General features: G+C 36.4%; 1 protein-coding gene across 11 annotated transcripts in view; it reads left to right on the top strand.

The window, feature by feature from the left end:
• Positions 1 to 22,532, top strand: part of ANKRD28 (ankyrin repeat domain 28) — a 202,071-nt gene that overhangs the window by 99,286 nt on the left and 80,253 nt on the right. For all 11 annotated transcript variants that reach the window (XM_032869753.1, XM_032869748.1, XM_032869752.1 and 8 more), the window contains one exon: positions 19,177 to 19,255. In XM_032869753.1, coding sequence (XP_032725644.1) covers positions 19,177 to 19,255 — 79 coding nt within the window. The remainder of the gene's footprint in view (positions 1 to 19,176; positions 19,256 to 22,532) is intronic.

Raw genomic sequence — 22,532 nt, 5'->3', positions numbered from 1 at the left:
TGCATGATACTGTATGTAGAAAACCTAAAAGACTTTACCCCGAAATTGCTAGAACTTACAAAGGAATTCAGCAAATGGCAGGATAAAAAAAATCAGTACACAAAAATCAGTTGCATTTCTATACACTAACAGTGAGACAGAAGAAAGAGAAATTAAGGATTTAAATACACTTAGGAATAAACCTAACCAAAGAGGCAAAAGGACTGTACCACTTCAAGTTTTAAAAACCAAAAGCTCCTACTCTCCCCACTTTATATTAGAGTTGCCATGTAATATATGTAATACCTTGAATTCTTTGCCAGAAAACATTAAAATTTTTGCTTTCAGTCAGTTGTACTTCCTTCATACTTAAAGATCTATGTTTCTCTCTGGTATCATTTCCCTTCAGCTTGAAGAACTTCCTTTGGCATTTCCTTGGCAATTTCCAAGATTGCTGGAAATGAATTTTCTTTAGTTTTCCTTCATCTGAGAGTGTTCTTAGCTTGCCTTCATTTCTAAAGGATGTTTTCAAGTGATGCAGAATTCTTGTTAGACAGGGGGTTTGTTTTTGTTTTTGTTTTTGAGTCTTCTGGCCTCCATGGTTTCTGGTGAGAAATACATAGTCTTTAAAATCTTTCTTTTACACATAACTAGTTTTTAGCAGTCTAAGAAAAATGATTTTTGTCTTTATTTGGGTTTTAACAATTTGATTGTGTGTCTTGGCATGATCTTTGTGTTTATCCTACTTGTGATTCACTAAACTTCTTGAACCTGTAAATTTATGTCTTTTACCAAATTTGGGAAATTTCCAGCCATTATTTCTTCAAACATTTTTTTCTGCAACCCTTTCTTTTTTCCTTCTGGGACTCTGTTGACACAAATGTTAAGACCTTTGATGTTATCCCAGTTGGTATTGTATTAAATACAAATTTTCATACTGAGGATCTCCTGAATAAAAGCATAATTTTTTTAAAGGTGTTGAAAACTCTGTTTGATAGGTAACTAAGGGGGACAAAACATGCTTTTAATTTGGCTGCTAAATAAAAAGCAGCGTATAAATTCTATAAATCGCTTAATATATAAAATTATAAGAAGTCCCCATACAGACTTGATTTTGAAACATTTTTATAATTTAGTAAGATGGATCATTTTGTTTCCTGTCCGCCCAAAAAAGGTTTCTCTGTGTTGAATATTTACATTGATTTTACTGGTATCTATCAACCACAGATAGCCATGTTTGCATATGCCCACTGTATTGGAGTTTGTGCATAGAGTTTTAGAATTGAAATAAATCTTCCTAGTAAATCTAGTGATTTACCTGGTATATTTCAAGTTCAAGAGTTTTTTTTTTCCTTTGATAGTAGCTGTATAATCTGATACTTGATTTTTCAGTTCTACTCTAAGTTAAAGGCTATAAAATACATAATTTTCTAATATTGCATATTCAGATCACCTTTATTAACTTGGGATATATGCTTAATTTAAAGGTCACATATCATGGCTATGGGTAGTATATGTGCATGTATTTGTGACAATCTAGATTTCTTTTTTTCAAGTTGTTGCTATATAAAATGTTACCTTGTGCTGCAGATTAATATTGAAAGTTGAGTGGGGCATCTTTGGGTAGCCTTGTCTTTGTTTATAAATGGAGTGGACTATCCTGTTACTTCAAGGCACTGATTTAGTTTCAAGAAAAAGAAAAAAAAAAAAAAAGCTTGATCAAGAAGTATGAGTAGTGAAATTGATTTGTTAGATATATCTTCCTTGTTTACTAGCCATAAAGTGAAACTGTTAATAATTAGTTTAAATGTATAAATCTTTCAGTTACTTATATAGTCTTATAGACAAGATTGTGATATTTTAATGCTCAAATGATTTGTCTTATAATAGGTTCACCTTTTTTCTGTGATTCTTTCCTAAGAAATGAAAATCTCTCACTCTTCTTCCCAGACTTTGTACTTTTAAAGTGTTGCCTACTTGTAACTAACCAAAATAGAGAGCTATAAAAAATAACATTTGTGGAAAAATTTTCTAGAGTGGGACCATACTTCTACAGTTATAGAAGGGTGAGGAAACCCTTGTTACTGGTATGATTTTTAAAGATCTATTCTTTTCCAGAATCTAACATATGCCTGGATATTTAGAGATAAACATGTGGACATCAAGAATGATTGCTACATCACTGTTGCTGTTAACTTATTTAAACTGTAAGGAAATGAAGAGGTCCTCAGGGACCTTGATCTATGTTAGGCAAATTAGACTCTTTTCTCATTTGTAAAATGAGGTAATTGCACTTGATTTCTAAGGCTATTTCTGTCCCTAATGTATTACTTTGACAATTCTGTAAACTACTATATTTGCTTTATGAATTATATCACTTAAGCCTGGGTTATTTCACATTAATTTTGGATGGAAGCAGATTTTAGCTTAGAATCAGCTAAATTATTCCTTTTTTCTTCTGTTACCTTTTTCATGTCAGTGGATAGTACACATTGATCTGAATATTTTCTCTGGGTATCCTTCTTATTCTGATATTTCGCTGTTACCACATCAGAGGCAGTATAAAAAATCACAAAGTGGAAGAAACTTTGGCTACTTAGTGTCCATTTATTCTCCAAATTCCTCTAATGCACAGTACTCTAGTTTTGTTTGGGCATTTTATCCCCCATCTCACTGGAAAAGGACCCCATTCCCACCTCCAGCGGTGTCATAATCAAGTGGCTGATTTAGGCATAGCAGATGACACAAGACTTGCCAATGAGAAGTGAAAGGAAGTATGTGAATGCCTTCTGGGCAGTTTCCTCACTGATTAAAAATAGACACAAGGGTGGGGGGTTGCTGGGTAGCTCAGTCAGTTAAGCATCTGCCTTTGGCCCAGGTCATGATCTCAGGGTTCTGGGATCCAGTCCCTGCATGCTGCACAGGCTCCCTGCTCAGCAGTTAGTGTTCTTCATCCTTTCCTCTTCCTGCCCTGCTTGTGCTTTCTCTCTCTTTCACCCTCTCTCTCTGCCTCTCTCTCTCAAATAAATAAATAAAATCTTTAAAAAAGTAAAAAGATAAAAATAGACACAAAGGAGACTTCCAGTTTCTAGTTCCACATGTAAGAAACTTGGAAGTCACCAGTCTGGCCTAACAGGTACAAATCTGAACAGACTGAAAAATTAACAGCTTTTCCTGGGTCCATAAGGGAGAGGACCCAAGGGCGAACCATTGCTCCCAAGATTGGAAAGTCACAGATGAACAGAGAAAGCTGAGGCTTGAAGACTCAAGAGTGACTCATGAGCAGAAACTGCTCAGGAATCAGTGCTGGGGAAGGAAAAACTGAACTTTAGTTGACAAAATTGTTAAGAGGTTCAGTATGGATAACTCAAGAGTTAAAAACACTAGGGGACCCAGTCACAGGTTTTAAGGTTTACTCCAGGAGCTGGACTGGGTTCTCACAGTAAATATCAGAGAAGACCCCTCATGGTTCTAGCAGGGGTGGAGGGAAAGGGAACCATTTTGAAGTACGTCATAGCATCCTCCTCTTCTTAACAAGGCCTCCCCTCAAGGGAAACTAGTTAACCAGGGCCTAATTGACCCAAGGGAAGACAGACACCAAATTCCAGCTCCCGCTAGCCATTTTTTCCTACCTGGAGGCAAGAGAGGGTAAACTGGGAAACACTTGTGAAGTTCACAGACCAGGGGCATAGGCTCACTAAAAGACCTAATCAAGGAGCACTGCCTCTCCCCCACACTTCACAACACATTAATTACTAAAGGACCTATTTACTTACAGTAGTTACTTTTATCCAATACATCATATCTAGTTATCAAGAAAAAACTGTGAGATATACCAGAAGGCAAAAGCACAATTTGAGGAGAGATGGAAATCCTAAGAAAGAACCAAAAGGAAATACTAGAGATTAAAAAAAACACCATAAAAGATTTTTTAAAATGCTTTTGATGAACTTTTTAATAGGCTGGACATGGCTAAGGAAAATCTCTGAGCGAGAGGATATAGCAGTAGAATCCTTATTAAACTGAAAAAGCAAAGAGAACAAAGACAACAGATTATGAACTACAAAAGGTGCACATATTTGTAATAGAAATGCCAAAAGGAGAAGAAAGAGAAAGGAACAGAAGAAACATTTGAAACAATCAAGACTGAGAATTTTCCAACTGTCAAGACACTAAACCACAAATCCAGGAAGCTCAGCAAACACTAAGCAAGATAAATGTAAACAAAAACTACAACAGTAAAAAACGGGTATATCATTTTGTAAACTGCAGAAAATCAAAGATATAAAATACCTATAGAGGAGCAGAGGTATTCAGTTTCTCAGAAACCATGCAAATACAAAGAGAGTGGAGGGAAATATTTAAAAAGGCAAAGGAAAATTAAGACTTTCTCAAGCAGATAAAAATTAAAAGAATTTGTTATTGGTAGACCTGCTTTGTAAGAAATATTAAAAGAAGTTCTTAATATGGAAGGAAAATAATATCAGAAATTTAGATCTACATAAGAAAGAAGGAATATGTCCCAAGTAAAATGAAAATAGTTTCTTATTTCTAGCTGATCTAATACAAAGCCTGTTTAACAATGTAGGGGCACCTGGGTAGTTCACACAGTTAAGTGTCTGCCTTTGGCTCGAGTCATGACCCCAGGGTGCTGGGATCAACCCTGCATCAGGTTCCATGCTGGGCTCCGTTCCTGCTTCTCCCTGTAGCTCCCCCTCCTTGTGTGAGCTCTCTCTCCCTCTCTCTCTGTGTCAAATAAACAAATAAAATATTTTTAAAAATCAAGTATTCCATTATGTGTGCTAATGTGTGAATATATATTATGAATATATAGTATATATTTATATTAGTATTATGAATATATAGTATCTTTCATATATATATTATGAATATATAGTATATATTTATATTAGTATTATGAATATATAGTATCTTTCATATATATGTACTTACACTTCTATGTAAATGAAATGGATGAAAGCAGTGATGCAAGGGAGGGGAAGCAGAATTAGGATTAATTTGTTATTAAAAAGTTTACACTAGGGGCGCCTGGGTGGCTCAGTGGGTTAAGCTGCTGCCTTCGGCTCAGGTCATGATCTCAGGGTCCTGGGATCGAGTCCCGCATCGGGCTCTCTGCTCAGCAGGGAGCCTGCTTCCCTCTCTCTCTCTCTCTGCCTGCCTCTCTGTCTACTTGTGATCTCTCTCTGTCAAATCAATAAATAAAATCTTAAAAAAAAAAAGTTTACACTAGTTACTAAGTGGTATGTGATATTTGAAAATAGGTTTGAGTTAGTTATAAATATATACTGTAAACTCTAGGGCAACCATTAAAAATTGTTTCTAAAGTATAACCAATATGCTAAGAATAGAGAGAAGATGGATTCATACTGTATGTTCAGTTAAAGCCACAGAAGGCAGAAAAAGTGGAAGATAAAAATAGGGACAAAAAAATGAGGGAAACAAAACTGTAACAAATATAGTATATATTAACCCAGTTGTATCAATAATGCTCTAAATATACCAGTTAAAAGGCAGAGATTGTCATAGTGGATCAAGGGAAAAAAAAATTTAAATACAAAGAAACTTACAGAGTAAAAGTAATTGGATAATGAAAACATACCATGCTAATAACACTTATCAAAAGAGGTAGGGATAGCTATATAAACAGATAGTACTGGAACAAGTGGATAACCACATGGAAAAATACCAATCTGTTTAGGTTAATATTCTAAATAATATATGTAATATAATATTAATATTCTAAATAATCTAAATAGATTAATATTTCACCATTCACAAATTTAACTCAAAATGGATCACAGACCTAAATGTTAGATGCAAAACTGTAAAGTTCTTGGCACATAATATCAGAGAAAACTTAGATGATCTTCTGTAATGGCAGTGTCTTTTTAGAGACACACCAAAGGCATAATCAGTGAAAGAACTGATAAGCTGGGCTTCATTAAAATTAAAAAAACTTCTGGGAAAAACAGTGTTAATAGAATGAGAAAACAGGCCCCAGAATGGGAGAATATATTTGCAAAGATCGATCTAATAAGGGGCTCTTAAAACTAAAAAATAAGACAATCAGCTTGATTTTTAAAATGGCCAGTCTTTAACAGACATTTATCTAAAGAAGATAAAGAGATAAATAAGCATGCGAAGAGCTGCTCCACATCATCTGTCATTGGGGAAATGCAGAATAAACAAGAGGGAGATGACTACTGCTTACTGAATAGAATGGCCAAAATTGGGAATACTGACAATACCATACCAGGATATAAAAAAAACAGGGAACTCATTCATGCACAGCGCGTACTGGAAAACAGTTTGGCAGTTTGTTAAAAAAACTAAACATACTTATATAATCCAGCCATCATATTTATCCAAATATGTCAAAAACTTACCTCCATCAAAAATCTGCACACAGATGTTCATATAGCCACCTTATTCATAATTTCAAAAACTTAGAAGCAACCAAATTGTCCTTCAGTAGGTGAGTGGATAAACATACTATGGTACACCCAGACGATGGACTGTTGTTTAACACTAAAAATAAATGAACTATCAAGCCATAAAAGGATACAGAGAAACCTTAAATGGATATTGCTAAGTGAAAGAAGCCAATCCGAAAAAGCTATATACTTTATGATTCCAACTATATGACATTATGGAAAAATCAAAACTATGGAGACTAGTATAAAGTTGAAGGATTGGGGGGGTAGAGATGAGTAAAAAACAGGATTTTTAGGGCAGTGAGAATACTCTAATGCCATAATGATAGATATGTGTCATTATACGTTTGTCCAAATCTGTAGAATTTACATCACCCAAGAGTGAAACTCAAGGTAAACTTTGGACTTTGGATGATCATGATAGTGTTGGTATAGTTTCATCACTTGTAACGAATGTATCACTCTGTTAGGGACTATTGATAATGGTGAAGGCAGGCTGTGCTTGCATGCAGGATACATACGGAAGATACGTATGCTTGGAAGTCTCTGTGCTTTGCCCTCAATTTTCCTGTGAACCTAAAACTGCTCTAAAACAATTGTCTTAACTTAAAAAAATATATATTAAAAATAGGAGTGAGAGGAAGAGATGGCTTCTTTCCTGCTACTGGCTGTTGTTTGGGGTGAACTAGCTTGAGATGAGCCTGTATACTGTGGTTGAATAGTTGTGGTAGGCAGGTGGAATTTTTGAGAGAAAACTAGATGATGTCTTTGAGTTGCTCAGTCAAGCAGCTTTGTCCCCATCCTATGTAAGAATAAATCATTTTTTTAAAACCATTTTTAATTGGTGTTCTTTTGCACTTAAAATCTACAAAGGATACAATTAAAGAACTAACCATAAACATTAATTTTATGTCCTGAAAGAGAGTACTGCTTTAAAAATCTCATTAATACCGTATTGAGTTAGGAGAATAACTTTTCTCCCTCTTCTGACTCTTTCCCCCTTCCCTGTCTCTCATTGCCTACCCCTCCACTCCTCACTTTCTCTACCTTCCTTAGAATATGTTCATTACTGTTCATTACTGTGTCCTTTTACAAAGATGATTGAGGGGCATGTAAAATCTCTTTGCCTGTTATCCAAAGTGATGGTGGTTCTCAAAAACTAAACATCTCTAGTTACTTTACATTGTGAATTGTGCTTCTGACTTTTAATTTTTATCTGTCTTATGAATTTTGTCCACGAGTTTGATACATTCAAGCCAGCAAATATTTATTGAGCATCCATTGTATTGTTCTGGACTTCTCAAAGTTTGGATTGCATTTGTTGTAGTGAAGAGATTAGGTTTTATAATGCATCCGTTGCCACTCGGAAGATACATTATTTGAGATGAAATGTTTCAGTTTTTTAGTTTAAGCATCAGAATTAACTAATTATTTTATTTAAAATATAGCTGATTATAAGTTACTATGTATTCATTGGTGAGTTGTCTGGTAGAATTATTCTTGCTATATATTTTCACTTTATGAGACTTAGGCAATGTCTCTAGTATTTAAATACATACAATCCTGGAGCCCGGCCGCGACCAGCTGTGGCGCCATGCGCCTGAGGCTCTTGAGCCCCCTTCTGGCTGCGCCCTGTGCCGATCCCCCCAGGTCTGCAGAGGCTCTTCCCACCCCGTGCCATGGACATGTCGACATCTCCGGAGGCGCCCTGCCCACTTTGCTCCTCCTCCTCCTGGCCTCGTCAGCCCCTCTCCCATTTCCGGAACTTGGCAGCTCCCGTCACTCCCCAGAACCTCGCCAACGCCTCTTAGATTTCACTGGAGGAGATAACCTACCTTCGTGGAGTCTGTCTTTCCCGCAATTCAGTTATGGACCAGTGGAAACAGCAGCGTGTTCACAGTCGGACAAATGAGGTTTAGTACAGCACAGACCGATGTCTTAACTCTGGAGATGACGAAAAAAGCTAAATACGATAAAGTGGTTGACAAAAGAATTTAAAACCTAAAAATATATCCCCTTACGGCGAAGATATATAAAGATGTGGCATGGAAACATGAACTTAAGGAGAAAAAGGGAAAAATGTAAAATTTCCAAATGTTGAGGAAGGCCTTGTTCGTGGATTTAAAAGCCTGAAGATAGTGGGAAAATGTCCCTAGAGTTTCTCTTGGGAACATACTTCATCCCATCAGTGGTCCTCTCTGGCAAGGCAGGAGAAGAAGTTGTGAAAAGGAAAGCCAGAGGCATCTGATAAGGGCTTAGTATCCAAAATACAGAGAGAACTTACACAGCCCAACACCCAAAAAACAAATAATCCAAGTTAAAGATGGGTAGAAGACATGGACAGACATTTCTCTGAAGACCTACAGATAACCAACAGACATATGAAAAGATGCTCAACAATACTGATCATCAGGGAAATGCAAACCAAAACTGCATGAGTTACCACCTCACACCTGTCGGAATGGCTAAAACCAACAACATGAGAAACAACAGGTGTTAAAGAGGTTGCAGAGAAAAAGGAACCCTTGTACTGTTTGTGGGGATGCAGACTGGTACAGCCACTGTGGAATACAGTGTGGAGGCTCCTCAAGGAGTTAAAAATAGAGCTACCTTATGATCCAGCAATCACTTTACTGGTATTTATCCAAAGAATACAAGAATGTTAATTCAGAAGGGATACATGCCCCTCTATGTTTGTAGCAGCATTATTTATAATAGCCAAAATAGGGAAACAACCAAGTATCCATCAATTGATGAATGGATAAACAAGATGTGGTCTATGTATATATTAGAATATTATTGAGTGATAAAGCATGAAATCTTGCCACTTGCAACAGCATGGTTGGAGCTGTGGAGAGCATAATGCTGAGTGAAGTAAATCAGTTGGAGCAAGACAAATGCCATTTGATTTCACTCATGTAGAATTTAAGAAGCAAAACAGAGGAGGAAAGGGAAAAGAGAGAGAGAGAGAAGTAAGTCAAGACACAGACTCTTAACTACAGAGCACGCACAGATGGTCACCAAAGGGGAGGTGTTGGGGGGAGGAATGGGGGAAATAGGTGATGGGGATTAAGGAGAGCACTTGTGATGAGAACTGGGTAAATAAAATAAAAAATTTTAAAAAGTGAATATATACAATCCTGGATCTCTAGCTATTGCAGCTTTTCTAAAGAGATGGAAAGAAAGATGGCATGCTTTGTTACCTAATTATTCCTTAGCCATTTCTTTTCCTTTCTATGCAGCTGTAGAAAGGGAATAGAGAAATGCATCATTTATAGGCTAGTGATAGTTCTGTTCTGTAGAAGTATTAAGCTAGATTTCAGCTTTCTTAGGTATGCGGAAACTCAGCCTCCAGCCCAAATTGCTGAGCAGTTTGCTTGTAGCAGTTTTGCTGCTCTCAAGATTCTCAAGAGAAGCCACAGCTGGTCCAGCTTTGAATAAATAGGGATTGAACTGATTGCGTACATTTAATTGAAGTCGTCCGTAGAACATTTTGATGAGGAGCATAACTTTGGAGGCAGTTTCCTCGTCTTTAAAAATAATGTTAAACTATACAATAATTTTGCAGAATAAAACAGCTATTTCAAGTGCTTTATGCAGTGCCTACCACAAAATAAAAATCTGTAGGGTTGCCCCTATAATATATGTATTTAATAGTAACTATTAAGGACAATATGAGAACTAATGTACTTAGTTAAAACACTTTTTACTTCAAGTTACTTTGCTCTGCAAAATACTGATGACTTTTCATCTTATAATCTGAAACCTTAAGGTTCCATAGAGGTTTTCAAAGTATTTCTTGAGAAAGAATCATAGCATACATCTTAACACTGGTTTTTAATTCATTTGTGGAAAATTGTCTGTACCTAGGAATTTGGGTAAGTTGTTAGAGGCAGTTCTAGAATGTGCTTTGTTCTAGGACCACAAAATCAATTATAGAAGTCTTCTACTAACTTCCAACACATTAGAATATCATGATTCATAGCCGGTTTTCTTCATTAATGTTTTATTTTGTTTAAACTTCTCTAGTGCCTGTGAGATACACCTCTTTGAGCCAGGTGCTATGTGGGCATAAAATTAAGACCGTTTGCTTTCTCTAGATATTTATTATGAAGCCATGGCATAAAGCTAAAATTGAGCAGTTACTAAAATGCCTACTGTATGGTACAGATGATAACGTCAGGATAGAGATATCTGAGTATACTAACATGGTCCTGAAGACTTGGTGTAGAAGATAGAACTTGACCTGGACCATAAAGAGTAGAAGGGATTTGGGCAGGAGAAAGTCATTCTGGGCAAATGGAACAAAGGGGAAAGATGAAATGTGCATTACTAATTCTGTTAGTAGAGATTAACTATTGTGGTTCCAGCTACAGGTTAGTGGCTTTTGAATATCAAGCTATGGCAGTAGAAGGGAAGTGATTTGTGGTGATGATAGCCACTAAAGTTGATTGAGCGGGGTAGCTACTGGTTTTAGTAAATGTGAAATTGCTTTCTAAGCTTGATCTGCTGGCAGGTAAACCAGTTAGATCTCTAATATGCTTGCAGATGAGAGAATAATGTTGGTGGGTAGTAGTGAATTTAAAAATCAAATTAATTAAAACACAATCTAATAATTTTTCCAAATCACTGTAAGTATACAAAGCATGTACCAAAGTAAGCTAGAGTTCTCTTATTTGAACCAGCTACAGACATCCACCAGCTCCCTGCAGAACCACATCCCCAAGGCTAAGGTTCACTGTGGAGATTCCTTGAGTGCAGTTTTGAAAACAACCAGGCATCATAACTTATTTATGAAGGGGTAAGACAAGTTTGGATCTGATAAGGCCTAGTTAAGTCCAGCGGAGCTCTGTGGACTGGAAACCGAGCATTGGAGGATAATACCCAAATACTAAATATGGGAGTTTCAGTCTGATAGCAGTGCAAATAAAAGAGAAAAGGAAAGAATTACTGAGAAAGTTATGATAAAAAATTGACAAGGAAAATGAAGCCAGGTCACAGAATGTTTTGAAGGAGAATGATTAGTTTTAAGCAGACTGTGGTTAAATGGGTAGTGGAGCATTACAAATAGAGGCTACATGGTAAATTAACAAATGGCACATACCTTGGAGCCCAACTACCTGTGCTTGAATACTGATTCTGCTGCTGCCATATGATCTTGATTAATAAGTTCCTACAACCTTTGTGCTTTGATTTATATGTTAGATAAGGAAACACATTCAGTTCTTAAACCCTGCAGGGTAAAGGACTTAGATCAGTCTTAGCATAAAGTAAGCACTACATAAGTGTTAATTGTTGTGATTGCTAGGATTACTATTCTTAAATTACAGCTCATATACAGCAACACTTTCAGTACCCTGTCAAGGGCAAAATTACAGAATTGACTTCTTGCTCTGAAAGTTCTGGTTGAATCCATGTAAGTGGATGGATTTTCACAGTTTCTAAATATTTCTCCTTGTACAAATGTTCTGTTTCACTTTCTTTCACTTTATCATTTCGAACTTTTCACCTTTCTGCTTTCCCATCCTGTATAGTTTCCTCTTATTCTAGCCTGATCCTGAAATTTGCTTTACATTAAAGCTTCTACACAGGGTGCCTAGGTGGCTCAGTAGGTTAAGCCTCTGCCTTCCGCTCTGGTCATGATCCCAGGGTCCTGGGATAGAGCCCCACATCAGGCTCCCTGCTCAGTGGGGAGCCTGCTTCTCCCTCTCTATCTGCCTGCCTCTCTGCCTACTTCTGCCTACTTGTGATTTCTCTCTCTGTCAAATAAATAAAAAATCTTTAAAAAAAAAAAAAGCTTCTATACAAAATATTGAGAATATACAAGTGCAATTTTTAGTTCCTAGTTTGCTTGTTTTTTTTTGTTTGTTTGTTTTGTTTTAGGATTTTATTTATTTATCTGACAGACAGAGATCACAAGTAGGCAGAGAGAGGGGAAGGGAACCAGGCTCCCCGCTGCGCAGAGAGCTCGATGTGGAGCTCGATCCCAGGACCCTGGGATCATGACCTGAGCAGAAGGCAGAGGCTTTAACCCACTGAGCCACCCAGGCACCCCTAGTTCCTAGGTTTTACTTAAGCTACCTCCCTTGCATCTAACCCTTTTCCTGGCCTGTGCTTGGGACCCACCATGAATTCCCTTTTTTCTCCCAGCCTCATTCCATACGTTACCCAACCTTGTTGGCCTGTGTTTTGTAAACTGCCTCTGGAGCTCACTGTAACAACATATAAATCAAAATATAATTCACGATTTTTCTGAATACTTCTTTAAAAACTTTATTTTGAAGGAATTATAGATATGCCAGAAATTGCAGAAATGGTACAGAGAGATCTTTGTTGCCATCAACTAGGTTCTTCAAATGGTGACATCATACTGTACATTACCAAAACCAGGAAATTGATATTGGCACATACAACTAATTAAAGTGGAGACTTCTTTTGGAATTCACTAGGTTTTTTGCATTCACTCATTTGGAGGAGGATTGGATGTGGTAGTAATGTCAGTGTGAGTAATTTTATGACATTTTGTCACATGTGTAGATTCGTGTAACTACCAACATGTTTAAGCTACAGAACTGTTGCATCACCGTAAAGAGCTCCTTCATGTTCTAATCACTTGTGTAGCTCTTCTGTGAATTACCAGACCAGCATATGCCTGTGGCCCAACCCCCAGGTGGTTAGCAATCACTGACCTTCCTAACCTATCTAATGTATATCATCTTCTTTCAGGATAATTGCTTAGAAAAGTTGTAGCTATTTTTTTATTTGTTTTTATTTGGGGAGGGTGGGGATTTAATTTTTTTTGTTGTCCTAATCATATGCACAAAATATCTTTTCTGATTACTTACATAAGAACTTTAAGAAATGTGTAGTTCAAATGATCAAATGATGAAAACCATGTGATTGAATGGGTTAACCTTTGTTGTTTGAGTCCAGTATGTGTATTGAATAATTCTAGTTGAGATTTTTTTTTTTTTTTTAGGAATACTACATTGAGATACAATAGTTTCTTTAAAAAAACTGACTTGATATCTAAGAAACTTTTTTTTTTTTCTTCCCCCAAATGGGTACCTGATACTTGTGAAATATCTGGCATGGTAAATTATTTTTAAGAATTTTTAATAAGTAGCTTTTCAGTTGGTTTTAATGTTATTTTTAATTTTTTCTTTTTTCTTTTACTTTTTGAAACCTGCACATGGTAATACCTCCAAACAATACCAAAGGCCACAAATAGTGAAAAATAACTCTTTCTCACACTTTAAACCCTAGTCCGCCAGTTCACCCACAGGTAATCACTGTATTAGTGTCTAGAGTAGCCTTCCAAAGGATACTTATTTTACCCATATTAAGGCCTAAGTGGGTGTATTGACTGCTTTTATCATAACAGTTTTTCTGGGCCTGCATTTTTTCATTTATCACTGTGCTTTAGAGACTTTTCCATTGATAAGGAACATTGAGGTCTGCTTGTTATTTTAAATTGGGAGCATAGTGTGATACTGTGATTTATAATCCTATTTCTGGCACTCAACTCCTAAAAACCCTTGGAATTTCCTGTGAGAGAGCAATGAAAGATACCTTTTCTGTGTTAATGATGTGACTTTTAGAAAGCTTAGAATGGAGGCAAGTAGCCTGTGGAGCCAACCTTGTGATTAGAGGATGGGGACTTTTCTCTCCCACCCGCCTGCCATTACCTTTAGGGAGTGGAGGAGCTGGAGATTAAGCTCATTTGCCAGTGGATGGCAATTTAATCAGTTGTGCCTATGTAATGAAACCTCCATAAAAACCCCCGAAGGAGGGAGTTTGGAGAGCTTCTGAGTTGGTTAACCAGAAACACTTAATACTTAAACTGTGCTGGACACCTGGTATAACCAGGATGGAAGTTCTTTGTTCAGCATCTCACTCTGTTTCTCTGACATCTGGCTGTTGCTTTGTATCTTCTAATATCCTTGTAATAAACCGGTAATCTAGTGAGAAAACTGGTTTCCTGAACCCTGTGAATACCACAGCAAGGTGGGAGCCAGGGGAACCTCTGATTAATAGCTGTTGGGTTAGAAGAAGCACAGGTGTACACAGCCTGGACTTGCTATCGGCATTTGAAGTGGGGGCCAGGGGAAGCAGAGTTTTATAGGACTGAACCTATAGCCTGTGGGATCTAATGCTCTCCTAGTTGATAGTATCAGAATTGAGTTGAATGGCAAGACCACCTTGTATTAGAGCACTGCCTGGATGTGCGGAGGGAAAATAACCCACACAATGGGATTGGATGTAGAACGCTTACATAGTGTCTCATGTTATGGATGTTCATCTAGAAGTTCTCTTACCTGGTAACTTTCATAATTGGTAGTTAAGATTTAAATCAGTCTAACAGAGGGAGCAATAAAAAGTGATCTTTAAGCATTTTACTGCAAAAATATGTATTTGCCAGCCATTTGTTTTGTAATTGAGCCAAGGCTTTTTTGTTGACACCATTGTTCATTTCTATCTTCCTTGTACAGATCTACCCCCAGTGCATTATCTTTAGCCCATTTTGGGTTTCTTTAAGTGATGGGAGAATCTAGACATTGAAGAATCAAATATCTTCATTTGTTTGCTATTTGCCTTAGTGATTCAATTTTCAGCCACACCCAATTCAGTAGCTCCTTTTGTGGTAGCTTACCTTTATTGAGTCTTCATGCGATGTTCAACCTAGTGATCATAGAAACAATTTGCTTTTTTCATTCCTGTTTTATCAGTTTAAATAATATTTAATTAAGTCACATAGTTATGATTGCAGGCACAATTTGAACAAACTGTTGTGGTAACAAACATATCCTACCCTTGATAAATAGATACCCAGTCGTGGGAACAAAAGCGTAAGGGCTTACTAGTGGTACCCTAATAGTCAAAATACGTGGTGTGCCAAAGCCACCTTTAGTTTTACTCAGGAAACAGAGACTATTGATTAATTCTATGAGTTGGTTAAATGAAGGTTGATAGGGAACTTCTTGTGTTTCATTTTAATCATTCCCCTTTGGTGGGCATTTAAGTTGTTTCCATTATTTTCCTTCCTACAATAATCTATAAATATACTTAATTATTTTGTTTGCATATACATTAGATTATCTTAAAAAGATTCCTTGAAATAAAATTAGTACATAAAATGGGATAGTCATTTTTTTATTTTAATAAATTTTGCTGAAGAGACCTTAAATAAATACTTTATTGTGTAATTTTCAGTATTTAATTGTAGTAAATTAAATACATTCATAAATTTATTTCTTTTAAAATTAACCAAAGTGTTCTTTTTTCCTTCAGTTTGATTTGTAGAGAGGAAAACTATGCTCATGAGTCATAAAATACATGAGTAGTATTCAAGGCATTGAGTCATAGAATTGCAGACATCTCTTACACGTAAATGACTCACTTTGTGTGTGCACTGTGTGTGTGGTTTATCCTTTGTAATAGATATGTTTCTCAATTTTTTAAGTCTGATCATACTTAAACATTCTAGAGTTTGCTGTCTTAATGATTAACACTGAAAAGCCTTAAATCAAGGATCTTTTATTAAAATGACTAAATTAGGGTTCAGCTTTGAATAAACCTGAGATTTTGATGGTTCTATGTTAGCTTTTTCAACAACTATTCAGTGATTTTTGTGCAAAGCATTCTGTTTGCTGAAGTATATATTGGAATAAAAAAATATGCTCTTATGGAAATTAATTGCGGTTAGAGAGACGAGCTCTTAGCTTATTAAATAACATTGATAGTCACTATGCCAACCTCCTTTTACTGAAGTACCTGTTACTATTATAAGGACAAAAACAATGTTACAAATATATTAAAATTATATAAAGAAGCCAGTGAAGAGCCAGTGATAATTGTTTTACACACATATTTATAATACCTTTATATGCTACTGTTAAACCTTTTTTGGATTGCCTATTAATATTTTTTTAACCCCTCTTTTGACTAGCAGCTTTTTTCCCCTAATTTATTCTCAATTGTCTGACTATTCTTTCTTAGAGTAAGTGGGGTATTACCAAACTAGAAAATTATTATGATGTGAAATAAACTTAACTCATTTTCTTAAATCCTGAAAGCTAATATGGTAAAATAGCCCCCAGTATAATACCTATTTAAATGAGAAATTTAGGGATGCCTGGGTGGATCAGTCTGTTAAGCATCTGCCTTCAGCTCAGGTCATCATCCCAGGGTTCTGGGATCAAGTCCCGTATCAGACTCCTTGCTCAGCAGGGAATCTGCTTCTCTGCCTCCCTCTCCCTTTGCTCTCTCTCTCTCTGGGCTCTCACACACAAATATATTTTAAAAAGAAATTTATTTCTCCTAGTTGTTATAGGACTTAGTGGTTCAGGTTTGTGGAGCAAGTCTGTTCTATAAGATCATTCAAAATCATGACCGTCTTCCAGGATATTGGCCTACCTCTGTAGGGTTAAAAGCTGGCTCAGTTTCACATCTGCCTTCCAGCCTGTGGGAAGTGGGAAAGTATTAATCCAGATGTAAGGTGGCTGTCTTTTAAGTTGAGGATGACCTGAAAGTTGTGTCTTTACTTGCAGTTCACATACCAACCATACTGGTCCACATTAAGTAACAAAATTTAAAGGCAGACTTAGGAGTATATTCTCTCACTCCATGGGTAAATTACCAGCTGCAACTTTATTCCTATGGACAAACGGAAAATAAATAATGGAAAACAATTAACAGTCTATTTCAGATCCTCTATCCAAAAAATGGGTGTAAATTTCAACATAAGTCTTAATAAAAAGCTTTCTCAGAAACAACACTTTTGGGGCTCTGGGTTGGTTCATTCGGCTCAGGTCATGATCCCAGGCTCCTGAGATTGAGCCCATATTGGGCTTCCTGCTCGTTGGAGAGACAGTTTCTCCCCCTCCCCTGGCGTTTGCTCTTTCTCTCATTCTCTTTCTCTCTCTCTCAAATAAATAAATTAAATCTTTAAAAAAAGAAAAAGAAACATTTTTGTAACTTTACATGAGGTGTAAATATGAATTAAAAATCCCTGAATGTGATTCTGCCTCAAGATCTTGCTTCTCAAACTGGATACCATTGGTGTTTGGGGGGGGGAGGGGAAAGGAGGTACATCAAGCCTTGCATTAGGTGTATCTTCTTTCTTGAAGGAAGATTTGAAAGAGTATTTTTTTTAATTGAAGTATAATTAAATACATTATTATTATATTAGTTTCAGGTGTACAGTGTAATGATTGAAAAATTTTATACATTTCTCAGTGCTTGTCGAGATAGGTGTACTCTGAAACTCCTTTATTTATTTTACCCATTCCCTCAACCCATCTCCCCTCTGGCAACCACCAATTTATTCTCTGTATTTTAGAGTGGGTTTTTTTTTGTTTTTGTTTTTGTTTTGGGTTTTTTTTTTTTTTTGTCTTTTTCTTTTTCATTTGTTTTGTTTCATAAATTTGTCATAAATTCATGTGGTATTTGTCTTTCTCCGAATGACTTATTTCACTTAGGTACCCCTTAGGTCCATCCATGTTGTTGCAAATGTCAAGATTTTGTTCTTTTTTATGGCTAAATAATAGTCCATTGTGTATGTATACACATCTTCTTTATCCAGTTATCTGTGGGTGGACATTTGAGCTGCTTTCATAGTTTAGCTATTATATACAATGCTACAATAAACATAGGGGTGCACGTGTATCCCTTCGAATTAGTGTTTTTGTTTCCTTTGGGTAAAGCCAGTTGTGGAATTACTGGGTCCTATGGTAATTCTATTTTTAATTTTTCGAGGAAGCTTCATAGTGTTTTGCACAGTGGCTACGCTGCATGCCCACCAACAGTGCACAGGATTCCTTTCTCTCCACATCCTTGCCAACTCTTGTTATTTCTTGTCCTTTTGACTTTAGCCATTCTGACAGGTGTAAAATGATATCTCATTATGGTTTTAATTTGATTTCCTGATGATGAGTGACGGTAGTTAGTTTAATGTGTCTGTTGACTCTATGTATGTCTTCAGAAAAATGTCTATTCAGGTCCTCTGCCCATTTTTTAATTGGATTGCTTGTTTTTTTGGTCTTGAGTCATTTAGATTCTTGATGTATTTTGGGTATTAACCTCTTGTGGGATTTATCATTTGCAACTACCTCTTCCCATTCAGTAGACTGCCTTTTTGTTTTGTTGATGGTTTCTTTCACTGGGCAAAATAGAAGACTATGCATTTTTTATATTTCCAAAGATAGGAATCTATTTTAAAGCCACAAATAAAATTGGCAGGAATTTTAAGAAATCCTTAAGGTTATTTTAAGGGATAGCTTCAAATCCCCAGAGAAAAGTTTTGGGGTACCCGTGGAAACATTTTTTGATACTCAAACCTTTTGTTAAGTTTTGTTTTATTTAGTTAGGTCAACGGTTCCAAACTGTGTAAAACTGTGGAAGTATATTGAGAGGAAAAATAGGATGAAATAAAGGAAATTTGCCTATGTATATCAGCAGCATAGACATTTTTACTCAAAGAAAGCCTAAGAAGCTATTTTTCTGTCACCTTAGATTTTATTTTTGCTCTACTTAATAAAGCCATTCCTTTAAGACCAAATTTTTTTTTTTTTTTTTTTTTTTTTTGCCTTTCTTTTCCTAGCACAGAATAAATCTGTTAATGGGTTGCTTAGACTAGGGTTATGGAACCAGTAAGTTGGTAGTTAATGGTTTTCCTTCATTTAAAGTATACTGAAATTGATTTTATATTAAAACTTACATTCCACCTTTCCTCTTCTTATAGGACAATGAAAAGAGAACTCCACTGCACGCTGCTGCCTATCTTGGAGATGCAGAAATCATCGAACTGCTTATTTTATCTGGTATGATAAAGCTCTGGTTAATAAGAGCACATCATGCATGTTTTTGTCAAATTAATATTTATGAAACCTGGTTGACTATTTCTGTATATTTGTTTCAAAGTGCCAGGTAGTGTTCTCGTGCTTCAAGTATGTCGAAGAGCAAAACAAAGATGACTGCCTTTGGGGGGTATATATTCCAATAAGGAAAACAGGCTGTAAATATAAGTAAATGTTAGAGCATATTAGAAGATGATTAAGTGCTATAGAAAAATGAAAAAGTAGGTCAGGATAATAGAGTGAGATGAACAATATCTAGGCTCAGGCATTATATAGAATATTCATAGTAGGCCTGATTAACCACAGAGTGACTGGGAGACAATTGCATTTCTGCCAGAAGGAGGTGATGTGGCTTGGACCAAGTGCAGGAGTGGAGGGAGTGAGGAATGGGGTGATTGGGATATATTTTGAAAGCGATGCCAGCAAGGTGTCTGTCTTTAAATCGCTTTTATCTGACTCTTTTTGAGGGCCTGTAAAATAGAAACCTGTACTTTATCTTTTAATTTCTCCTAAACTGTTTAAGACTTTGCAGTATGCAGTAATGGTGGAACTGTTTTTTACGGAATAGCTCCTATTGTGATCAAACTGCCTGCAGTCAAACAGAGCTTAGAAATATTTTTGTTGTCGCCAGATTATTATATTTATTGGAAAAGGATGCACATTTTTGTATTGTGTTTATGTTGCCAGATTATAGATTGACACATATTGCAATTGGAGAAATAGTATCATTCATTTCATATTTGGGAGTAGGAGCACTGAGAGAATTTTTGAATGAAGATCTCATTCGGTAGCCTAAATAGAGGGGTGCCTGGGTAGCTTGGTCACTTATGCGTCTTACTCTTGATTTAGGCTCAGTTCTGATCTCAGGGTCATGAGATTGAACCCTGCCTGCATCAGGCACCGTGCTAGACATGGAACCTGCTTGAGCTTCTCTTCTCTCCCTCTGCTTGTGCTCTCTTCTGCTCTCTCTAAAAAAGAAAACCTAAACAGAATTTTGTCATTTCATATATACATAAAATTTTTAAAATCTGGGTTTTATAACAGATTGCATGATCATATAGAATTAAGTATAGCTGAATATTGACCCAGCTAGTACTTTTTTTTGTTGAACTGTTAGTTTCAGGGGTACAACATATACATTACTTAGTGCTCCCCAGCTGATATTCTTCTGTTTCTTCATGAGTAACTTCATCATAGAAGCACTTTCTTGAAAGAATCTGTTCCTCTATGGATGCTAGCTCACTAGTTAGCAGCTTAAATTTACTAGAAATGAGAACTGAGGAGGTACAAGAAAAAAAATCATATTTCCTCTTGATTGAGGCTTCTATTATAATAATATGAATTGATGGGATATAGGTTTATATATGCAGTTTTCTTTATAAACATTGTCTAAGAAACAGTTTCTTTTAAGACATAGCTATGTTAGAAACAGTACATTCTGGTTAGTTTAATGTCTTGGACTTTGGGTAAGAACTCTACTTCAGGGCGCCTGGGTGGCTCAGTGGATTAAAGCCTCTGCCTTCGGCTCAGGTCATGATCTCAGGGTCCTGGGTTCGAGCCCTGCATCCGGCTCTCTGCTCAGCGGGGAGCCTGCTTCCCTCCTCTCTCTCTGCCTGCCTCTCTGCCTACTTGAGATCTCTGTCTGTCAAATAAATAAATAAAATCTTAAAAAAAAAAAAAGAACTCTACTTCATTTTTTATTTTAACACAGATTTCTGTTCATTTACTTCCATTTTAACATAAAGATTTTATGACTTAAAGTGGAGGGTTCTTCTTCCCATTTTTAGTTTATAATCTAGGAGAAACTTCAGATGTTCCATTTGACTCACTACCTGGCTTTTAAAGTGAATTTTTGCATCAGGGATTTTGAGCTACTTACAGAAGATTGACTTCTTCATATTTGTAAGTACAGTAGTCAGATGAGCTTTATGAATATAGTAATATCAGATATCAGCTTTGAAATAAGCATTTGAGAGAATGACTAATTTCTTTTAAATAATTCAAAGAGAAATAATGTATAAAATTAACCACTATATATGTATAAATGCTATTTCAACCTGTCTTGGAAAACTACTTTTAGTATTATATTGTGGTTTACCAGTTTCATGAGGTAATAGCTCATGTAGCTGTTTTGGGCTGGACAAATAAAGTCACTAATTAAGTTTTCAGAATAAAACTAAGTTTTTACATTGGTCTCATACTGTATTTTCCTTGCTCCAAATTTCTTTTGACTTCAATTTCTACTACTCTCCCTTTTGCACATTCTACTCTAATGGCACTGGCTTACCATCTCTGGGTATTTGAAATATTCCTTCTTTAGCCTCAAATTCTCTTTTCTCAGGTAACCACATGACTTGTTCCTTTACTTGCCTTTTTTATGTCCTTCCTGAAATGTTACCTCTGGGATGAAGTTGTCCCTGATCACTGCCACCACTGTCACCATCCTTTTCCTCTCCATGTTATCTATTTTTTTCTAGTACTTATTATTATCTGATATCCTTCTAAAATTTTACTTAGTCATTTCCTATCATTCTCTTCTTACTAGAATGTAAACTCCCATGGTGGGGTGGGGAGGGGAGGGGCAAAAGGAGAGGGAGACAGAGAATCTTAAGCAGGCTACTCACCCAGCACAAGGGGTGGGTGGGTTGTGGGGCCAGGACACTCCATCTCATGACCCTGAGGTCATGACCTGAGCCAAAATCAAGAGTCAGGTGCTTAACTGACAGAGCCACTCAGACTCCCTAGTAATATAAGTTTAGGCTTTACATTTTGATCTCAGTTTCCCAAGTCTTTAGTTGAAGTGAGAATGGGAGAGGTGGAAATGTGGGAATGTGTGGTTACAAGGTTCAGGTAAGTAAAAAGGAAAGAAAACAAATGATTTGTTTTTCTTCAAACTGCCACCTAGACTCTAAGAAAAAATAAATAAATAAAAACTTACTTGGATCTGGAATGAAATCTAAGGCCAAGTATCTACTAAACCAGAACCTTCATTTTCAACTTACAGATGAAAAATAAATAAATAAACCAGTCTATATGTTGCCATGAGAGGCACTGCAGATAGTGTCCAGACAGATTTAGGTGCAAATCTTGGTCCCACCTAGTAGCACCTCTGTGATCTTTGAGAAGTTATTTAATCTCTCAGGCTCAACTTCCTTTTCCAAAAAGTGGAAATAATACAGATTTTATAGGTTTAAAGCAAATGAGATGTTGCAGTTAAGATACCTAGAAAAGCTGCTGGTAC

The sequence above is a fragment of the Lontra canadensis genome, unplaced genomic scaffold (genome assembly GCF_010015895.1).
Source record: "Lontra canadensis isolate GAN:19392208 unplaced genomic scaffold, GSC_riverotter_1.0 scaffold38, whole genome shotgun sequence".
Classification (NCBI taxonomy): domain Eukaryota; kingdom Metazoa; phylum Chordata; class Mammalia; order Carnivora; family Mustelidae; genus Lontra; species Lontra canadensis.
Note: the sequence above shows the minus strand (reverse complement) of the source record. Positions and strands in the feature narration are given on the sequence as shown.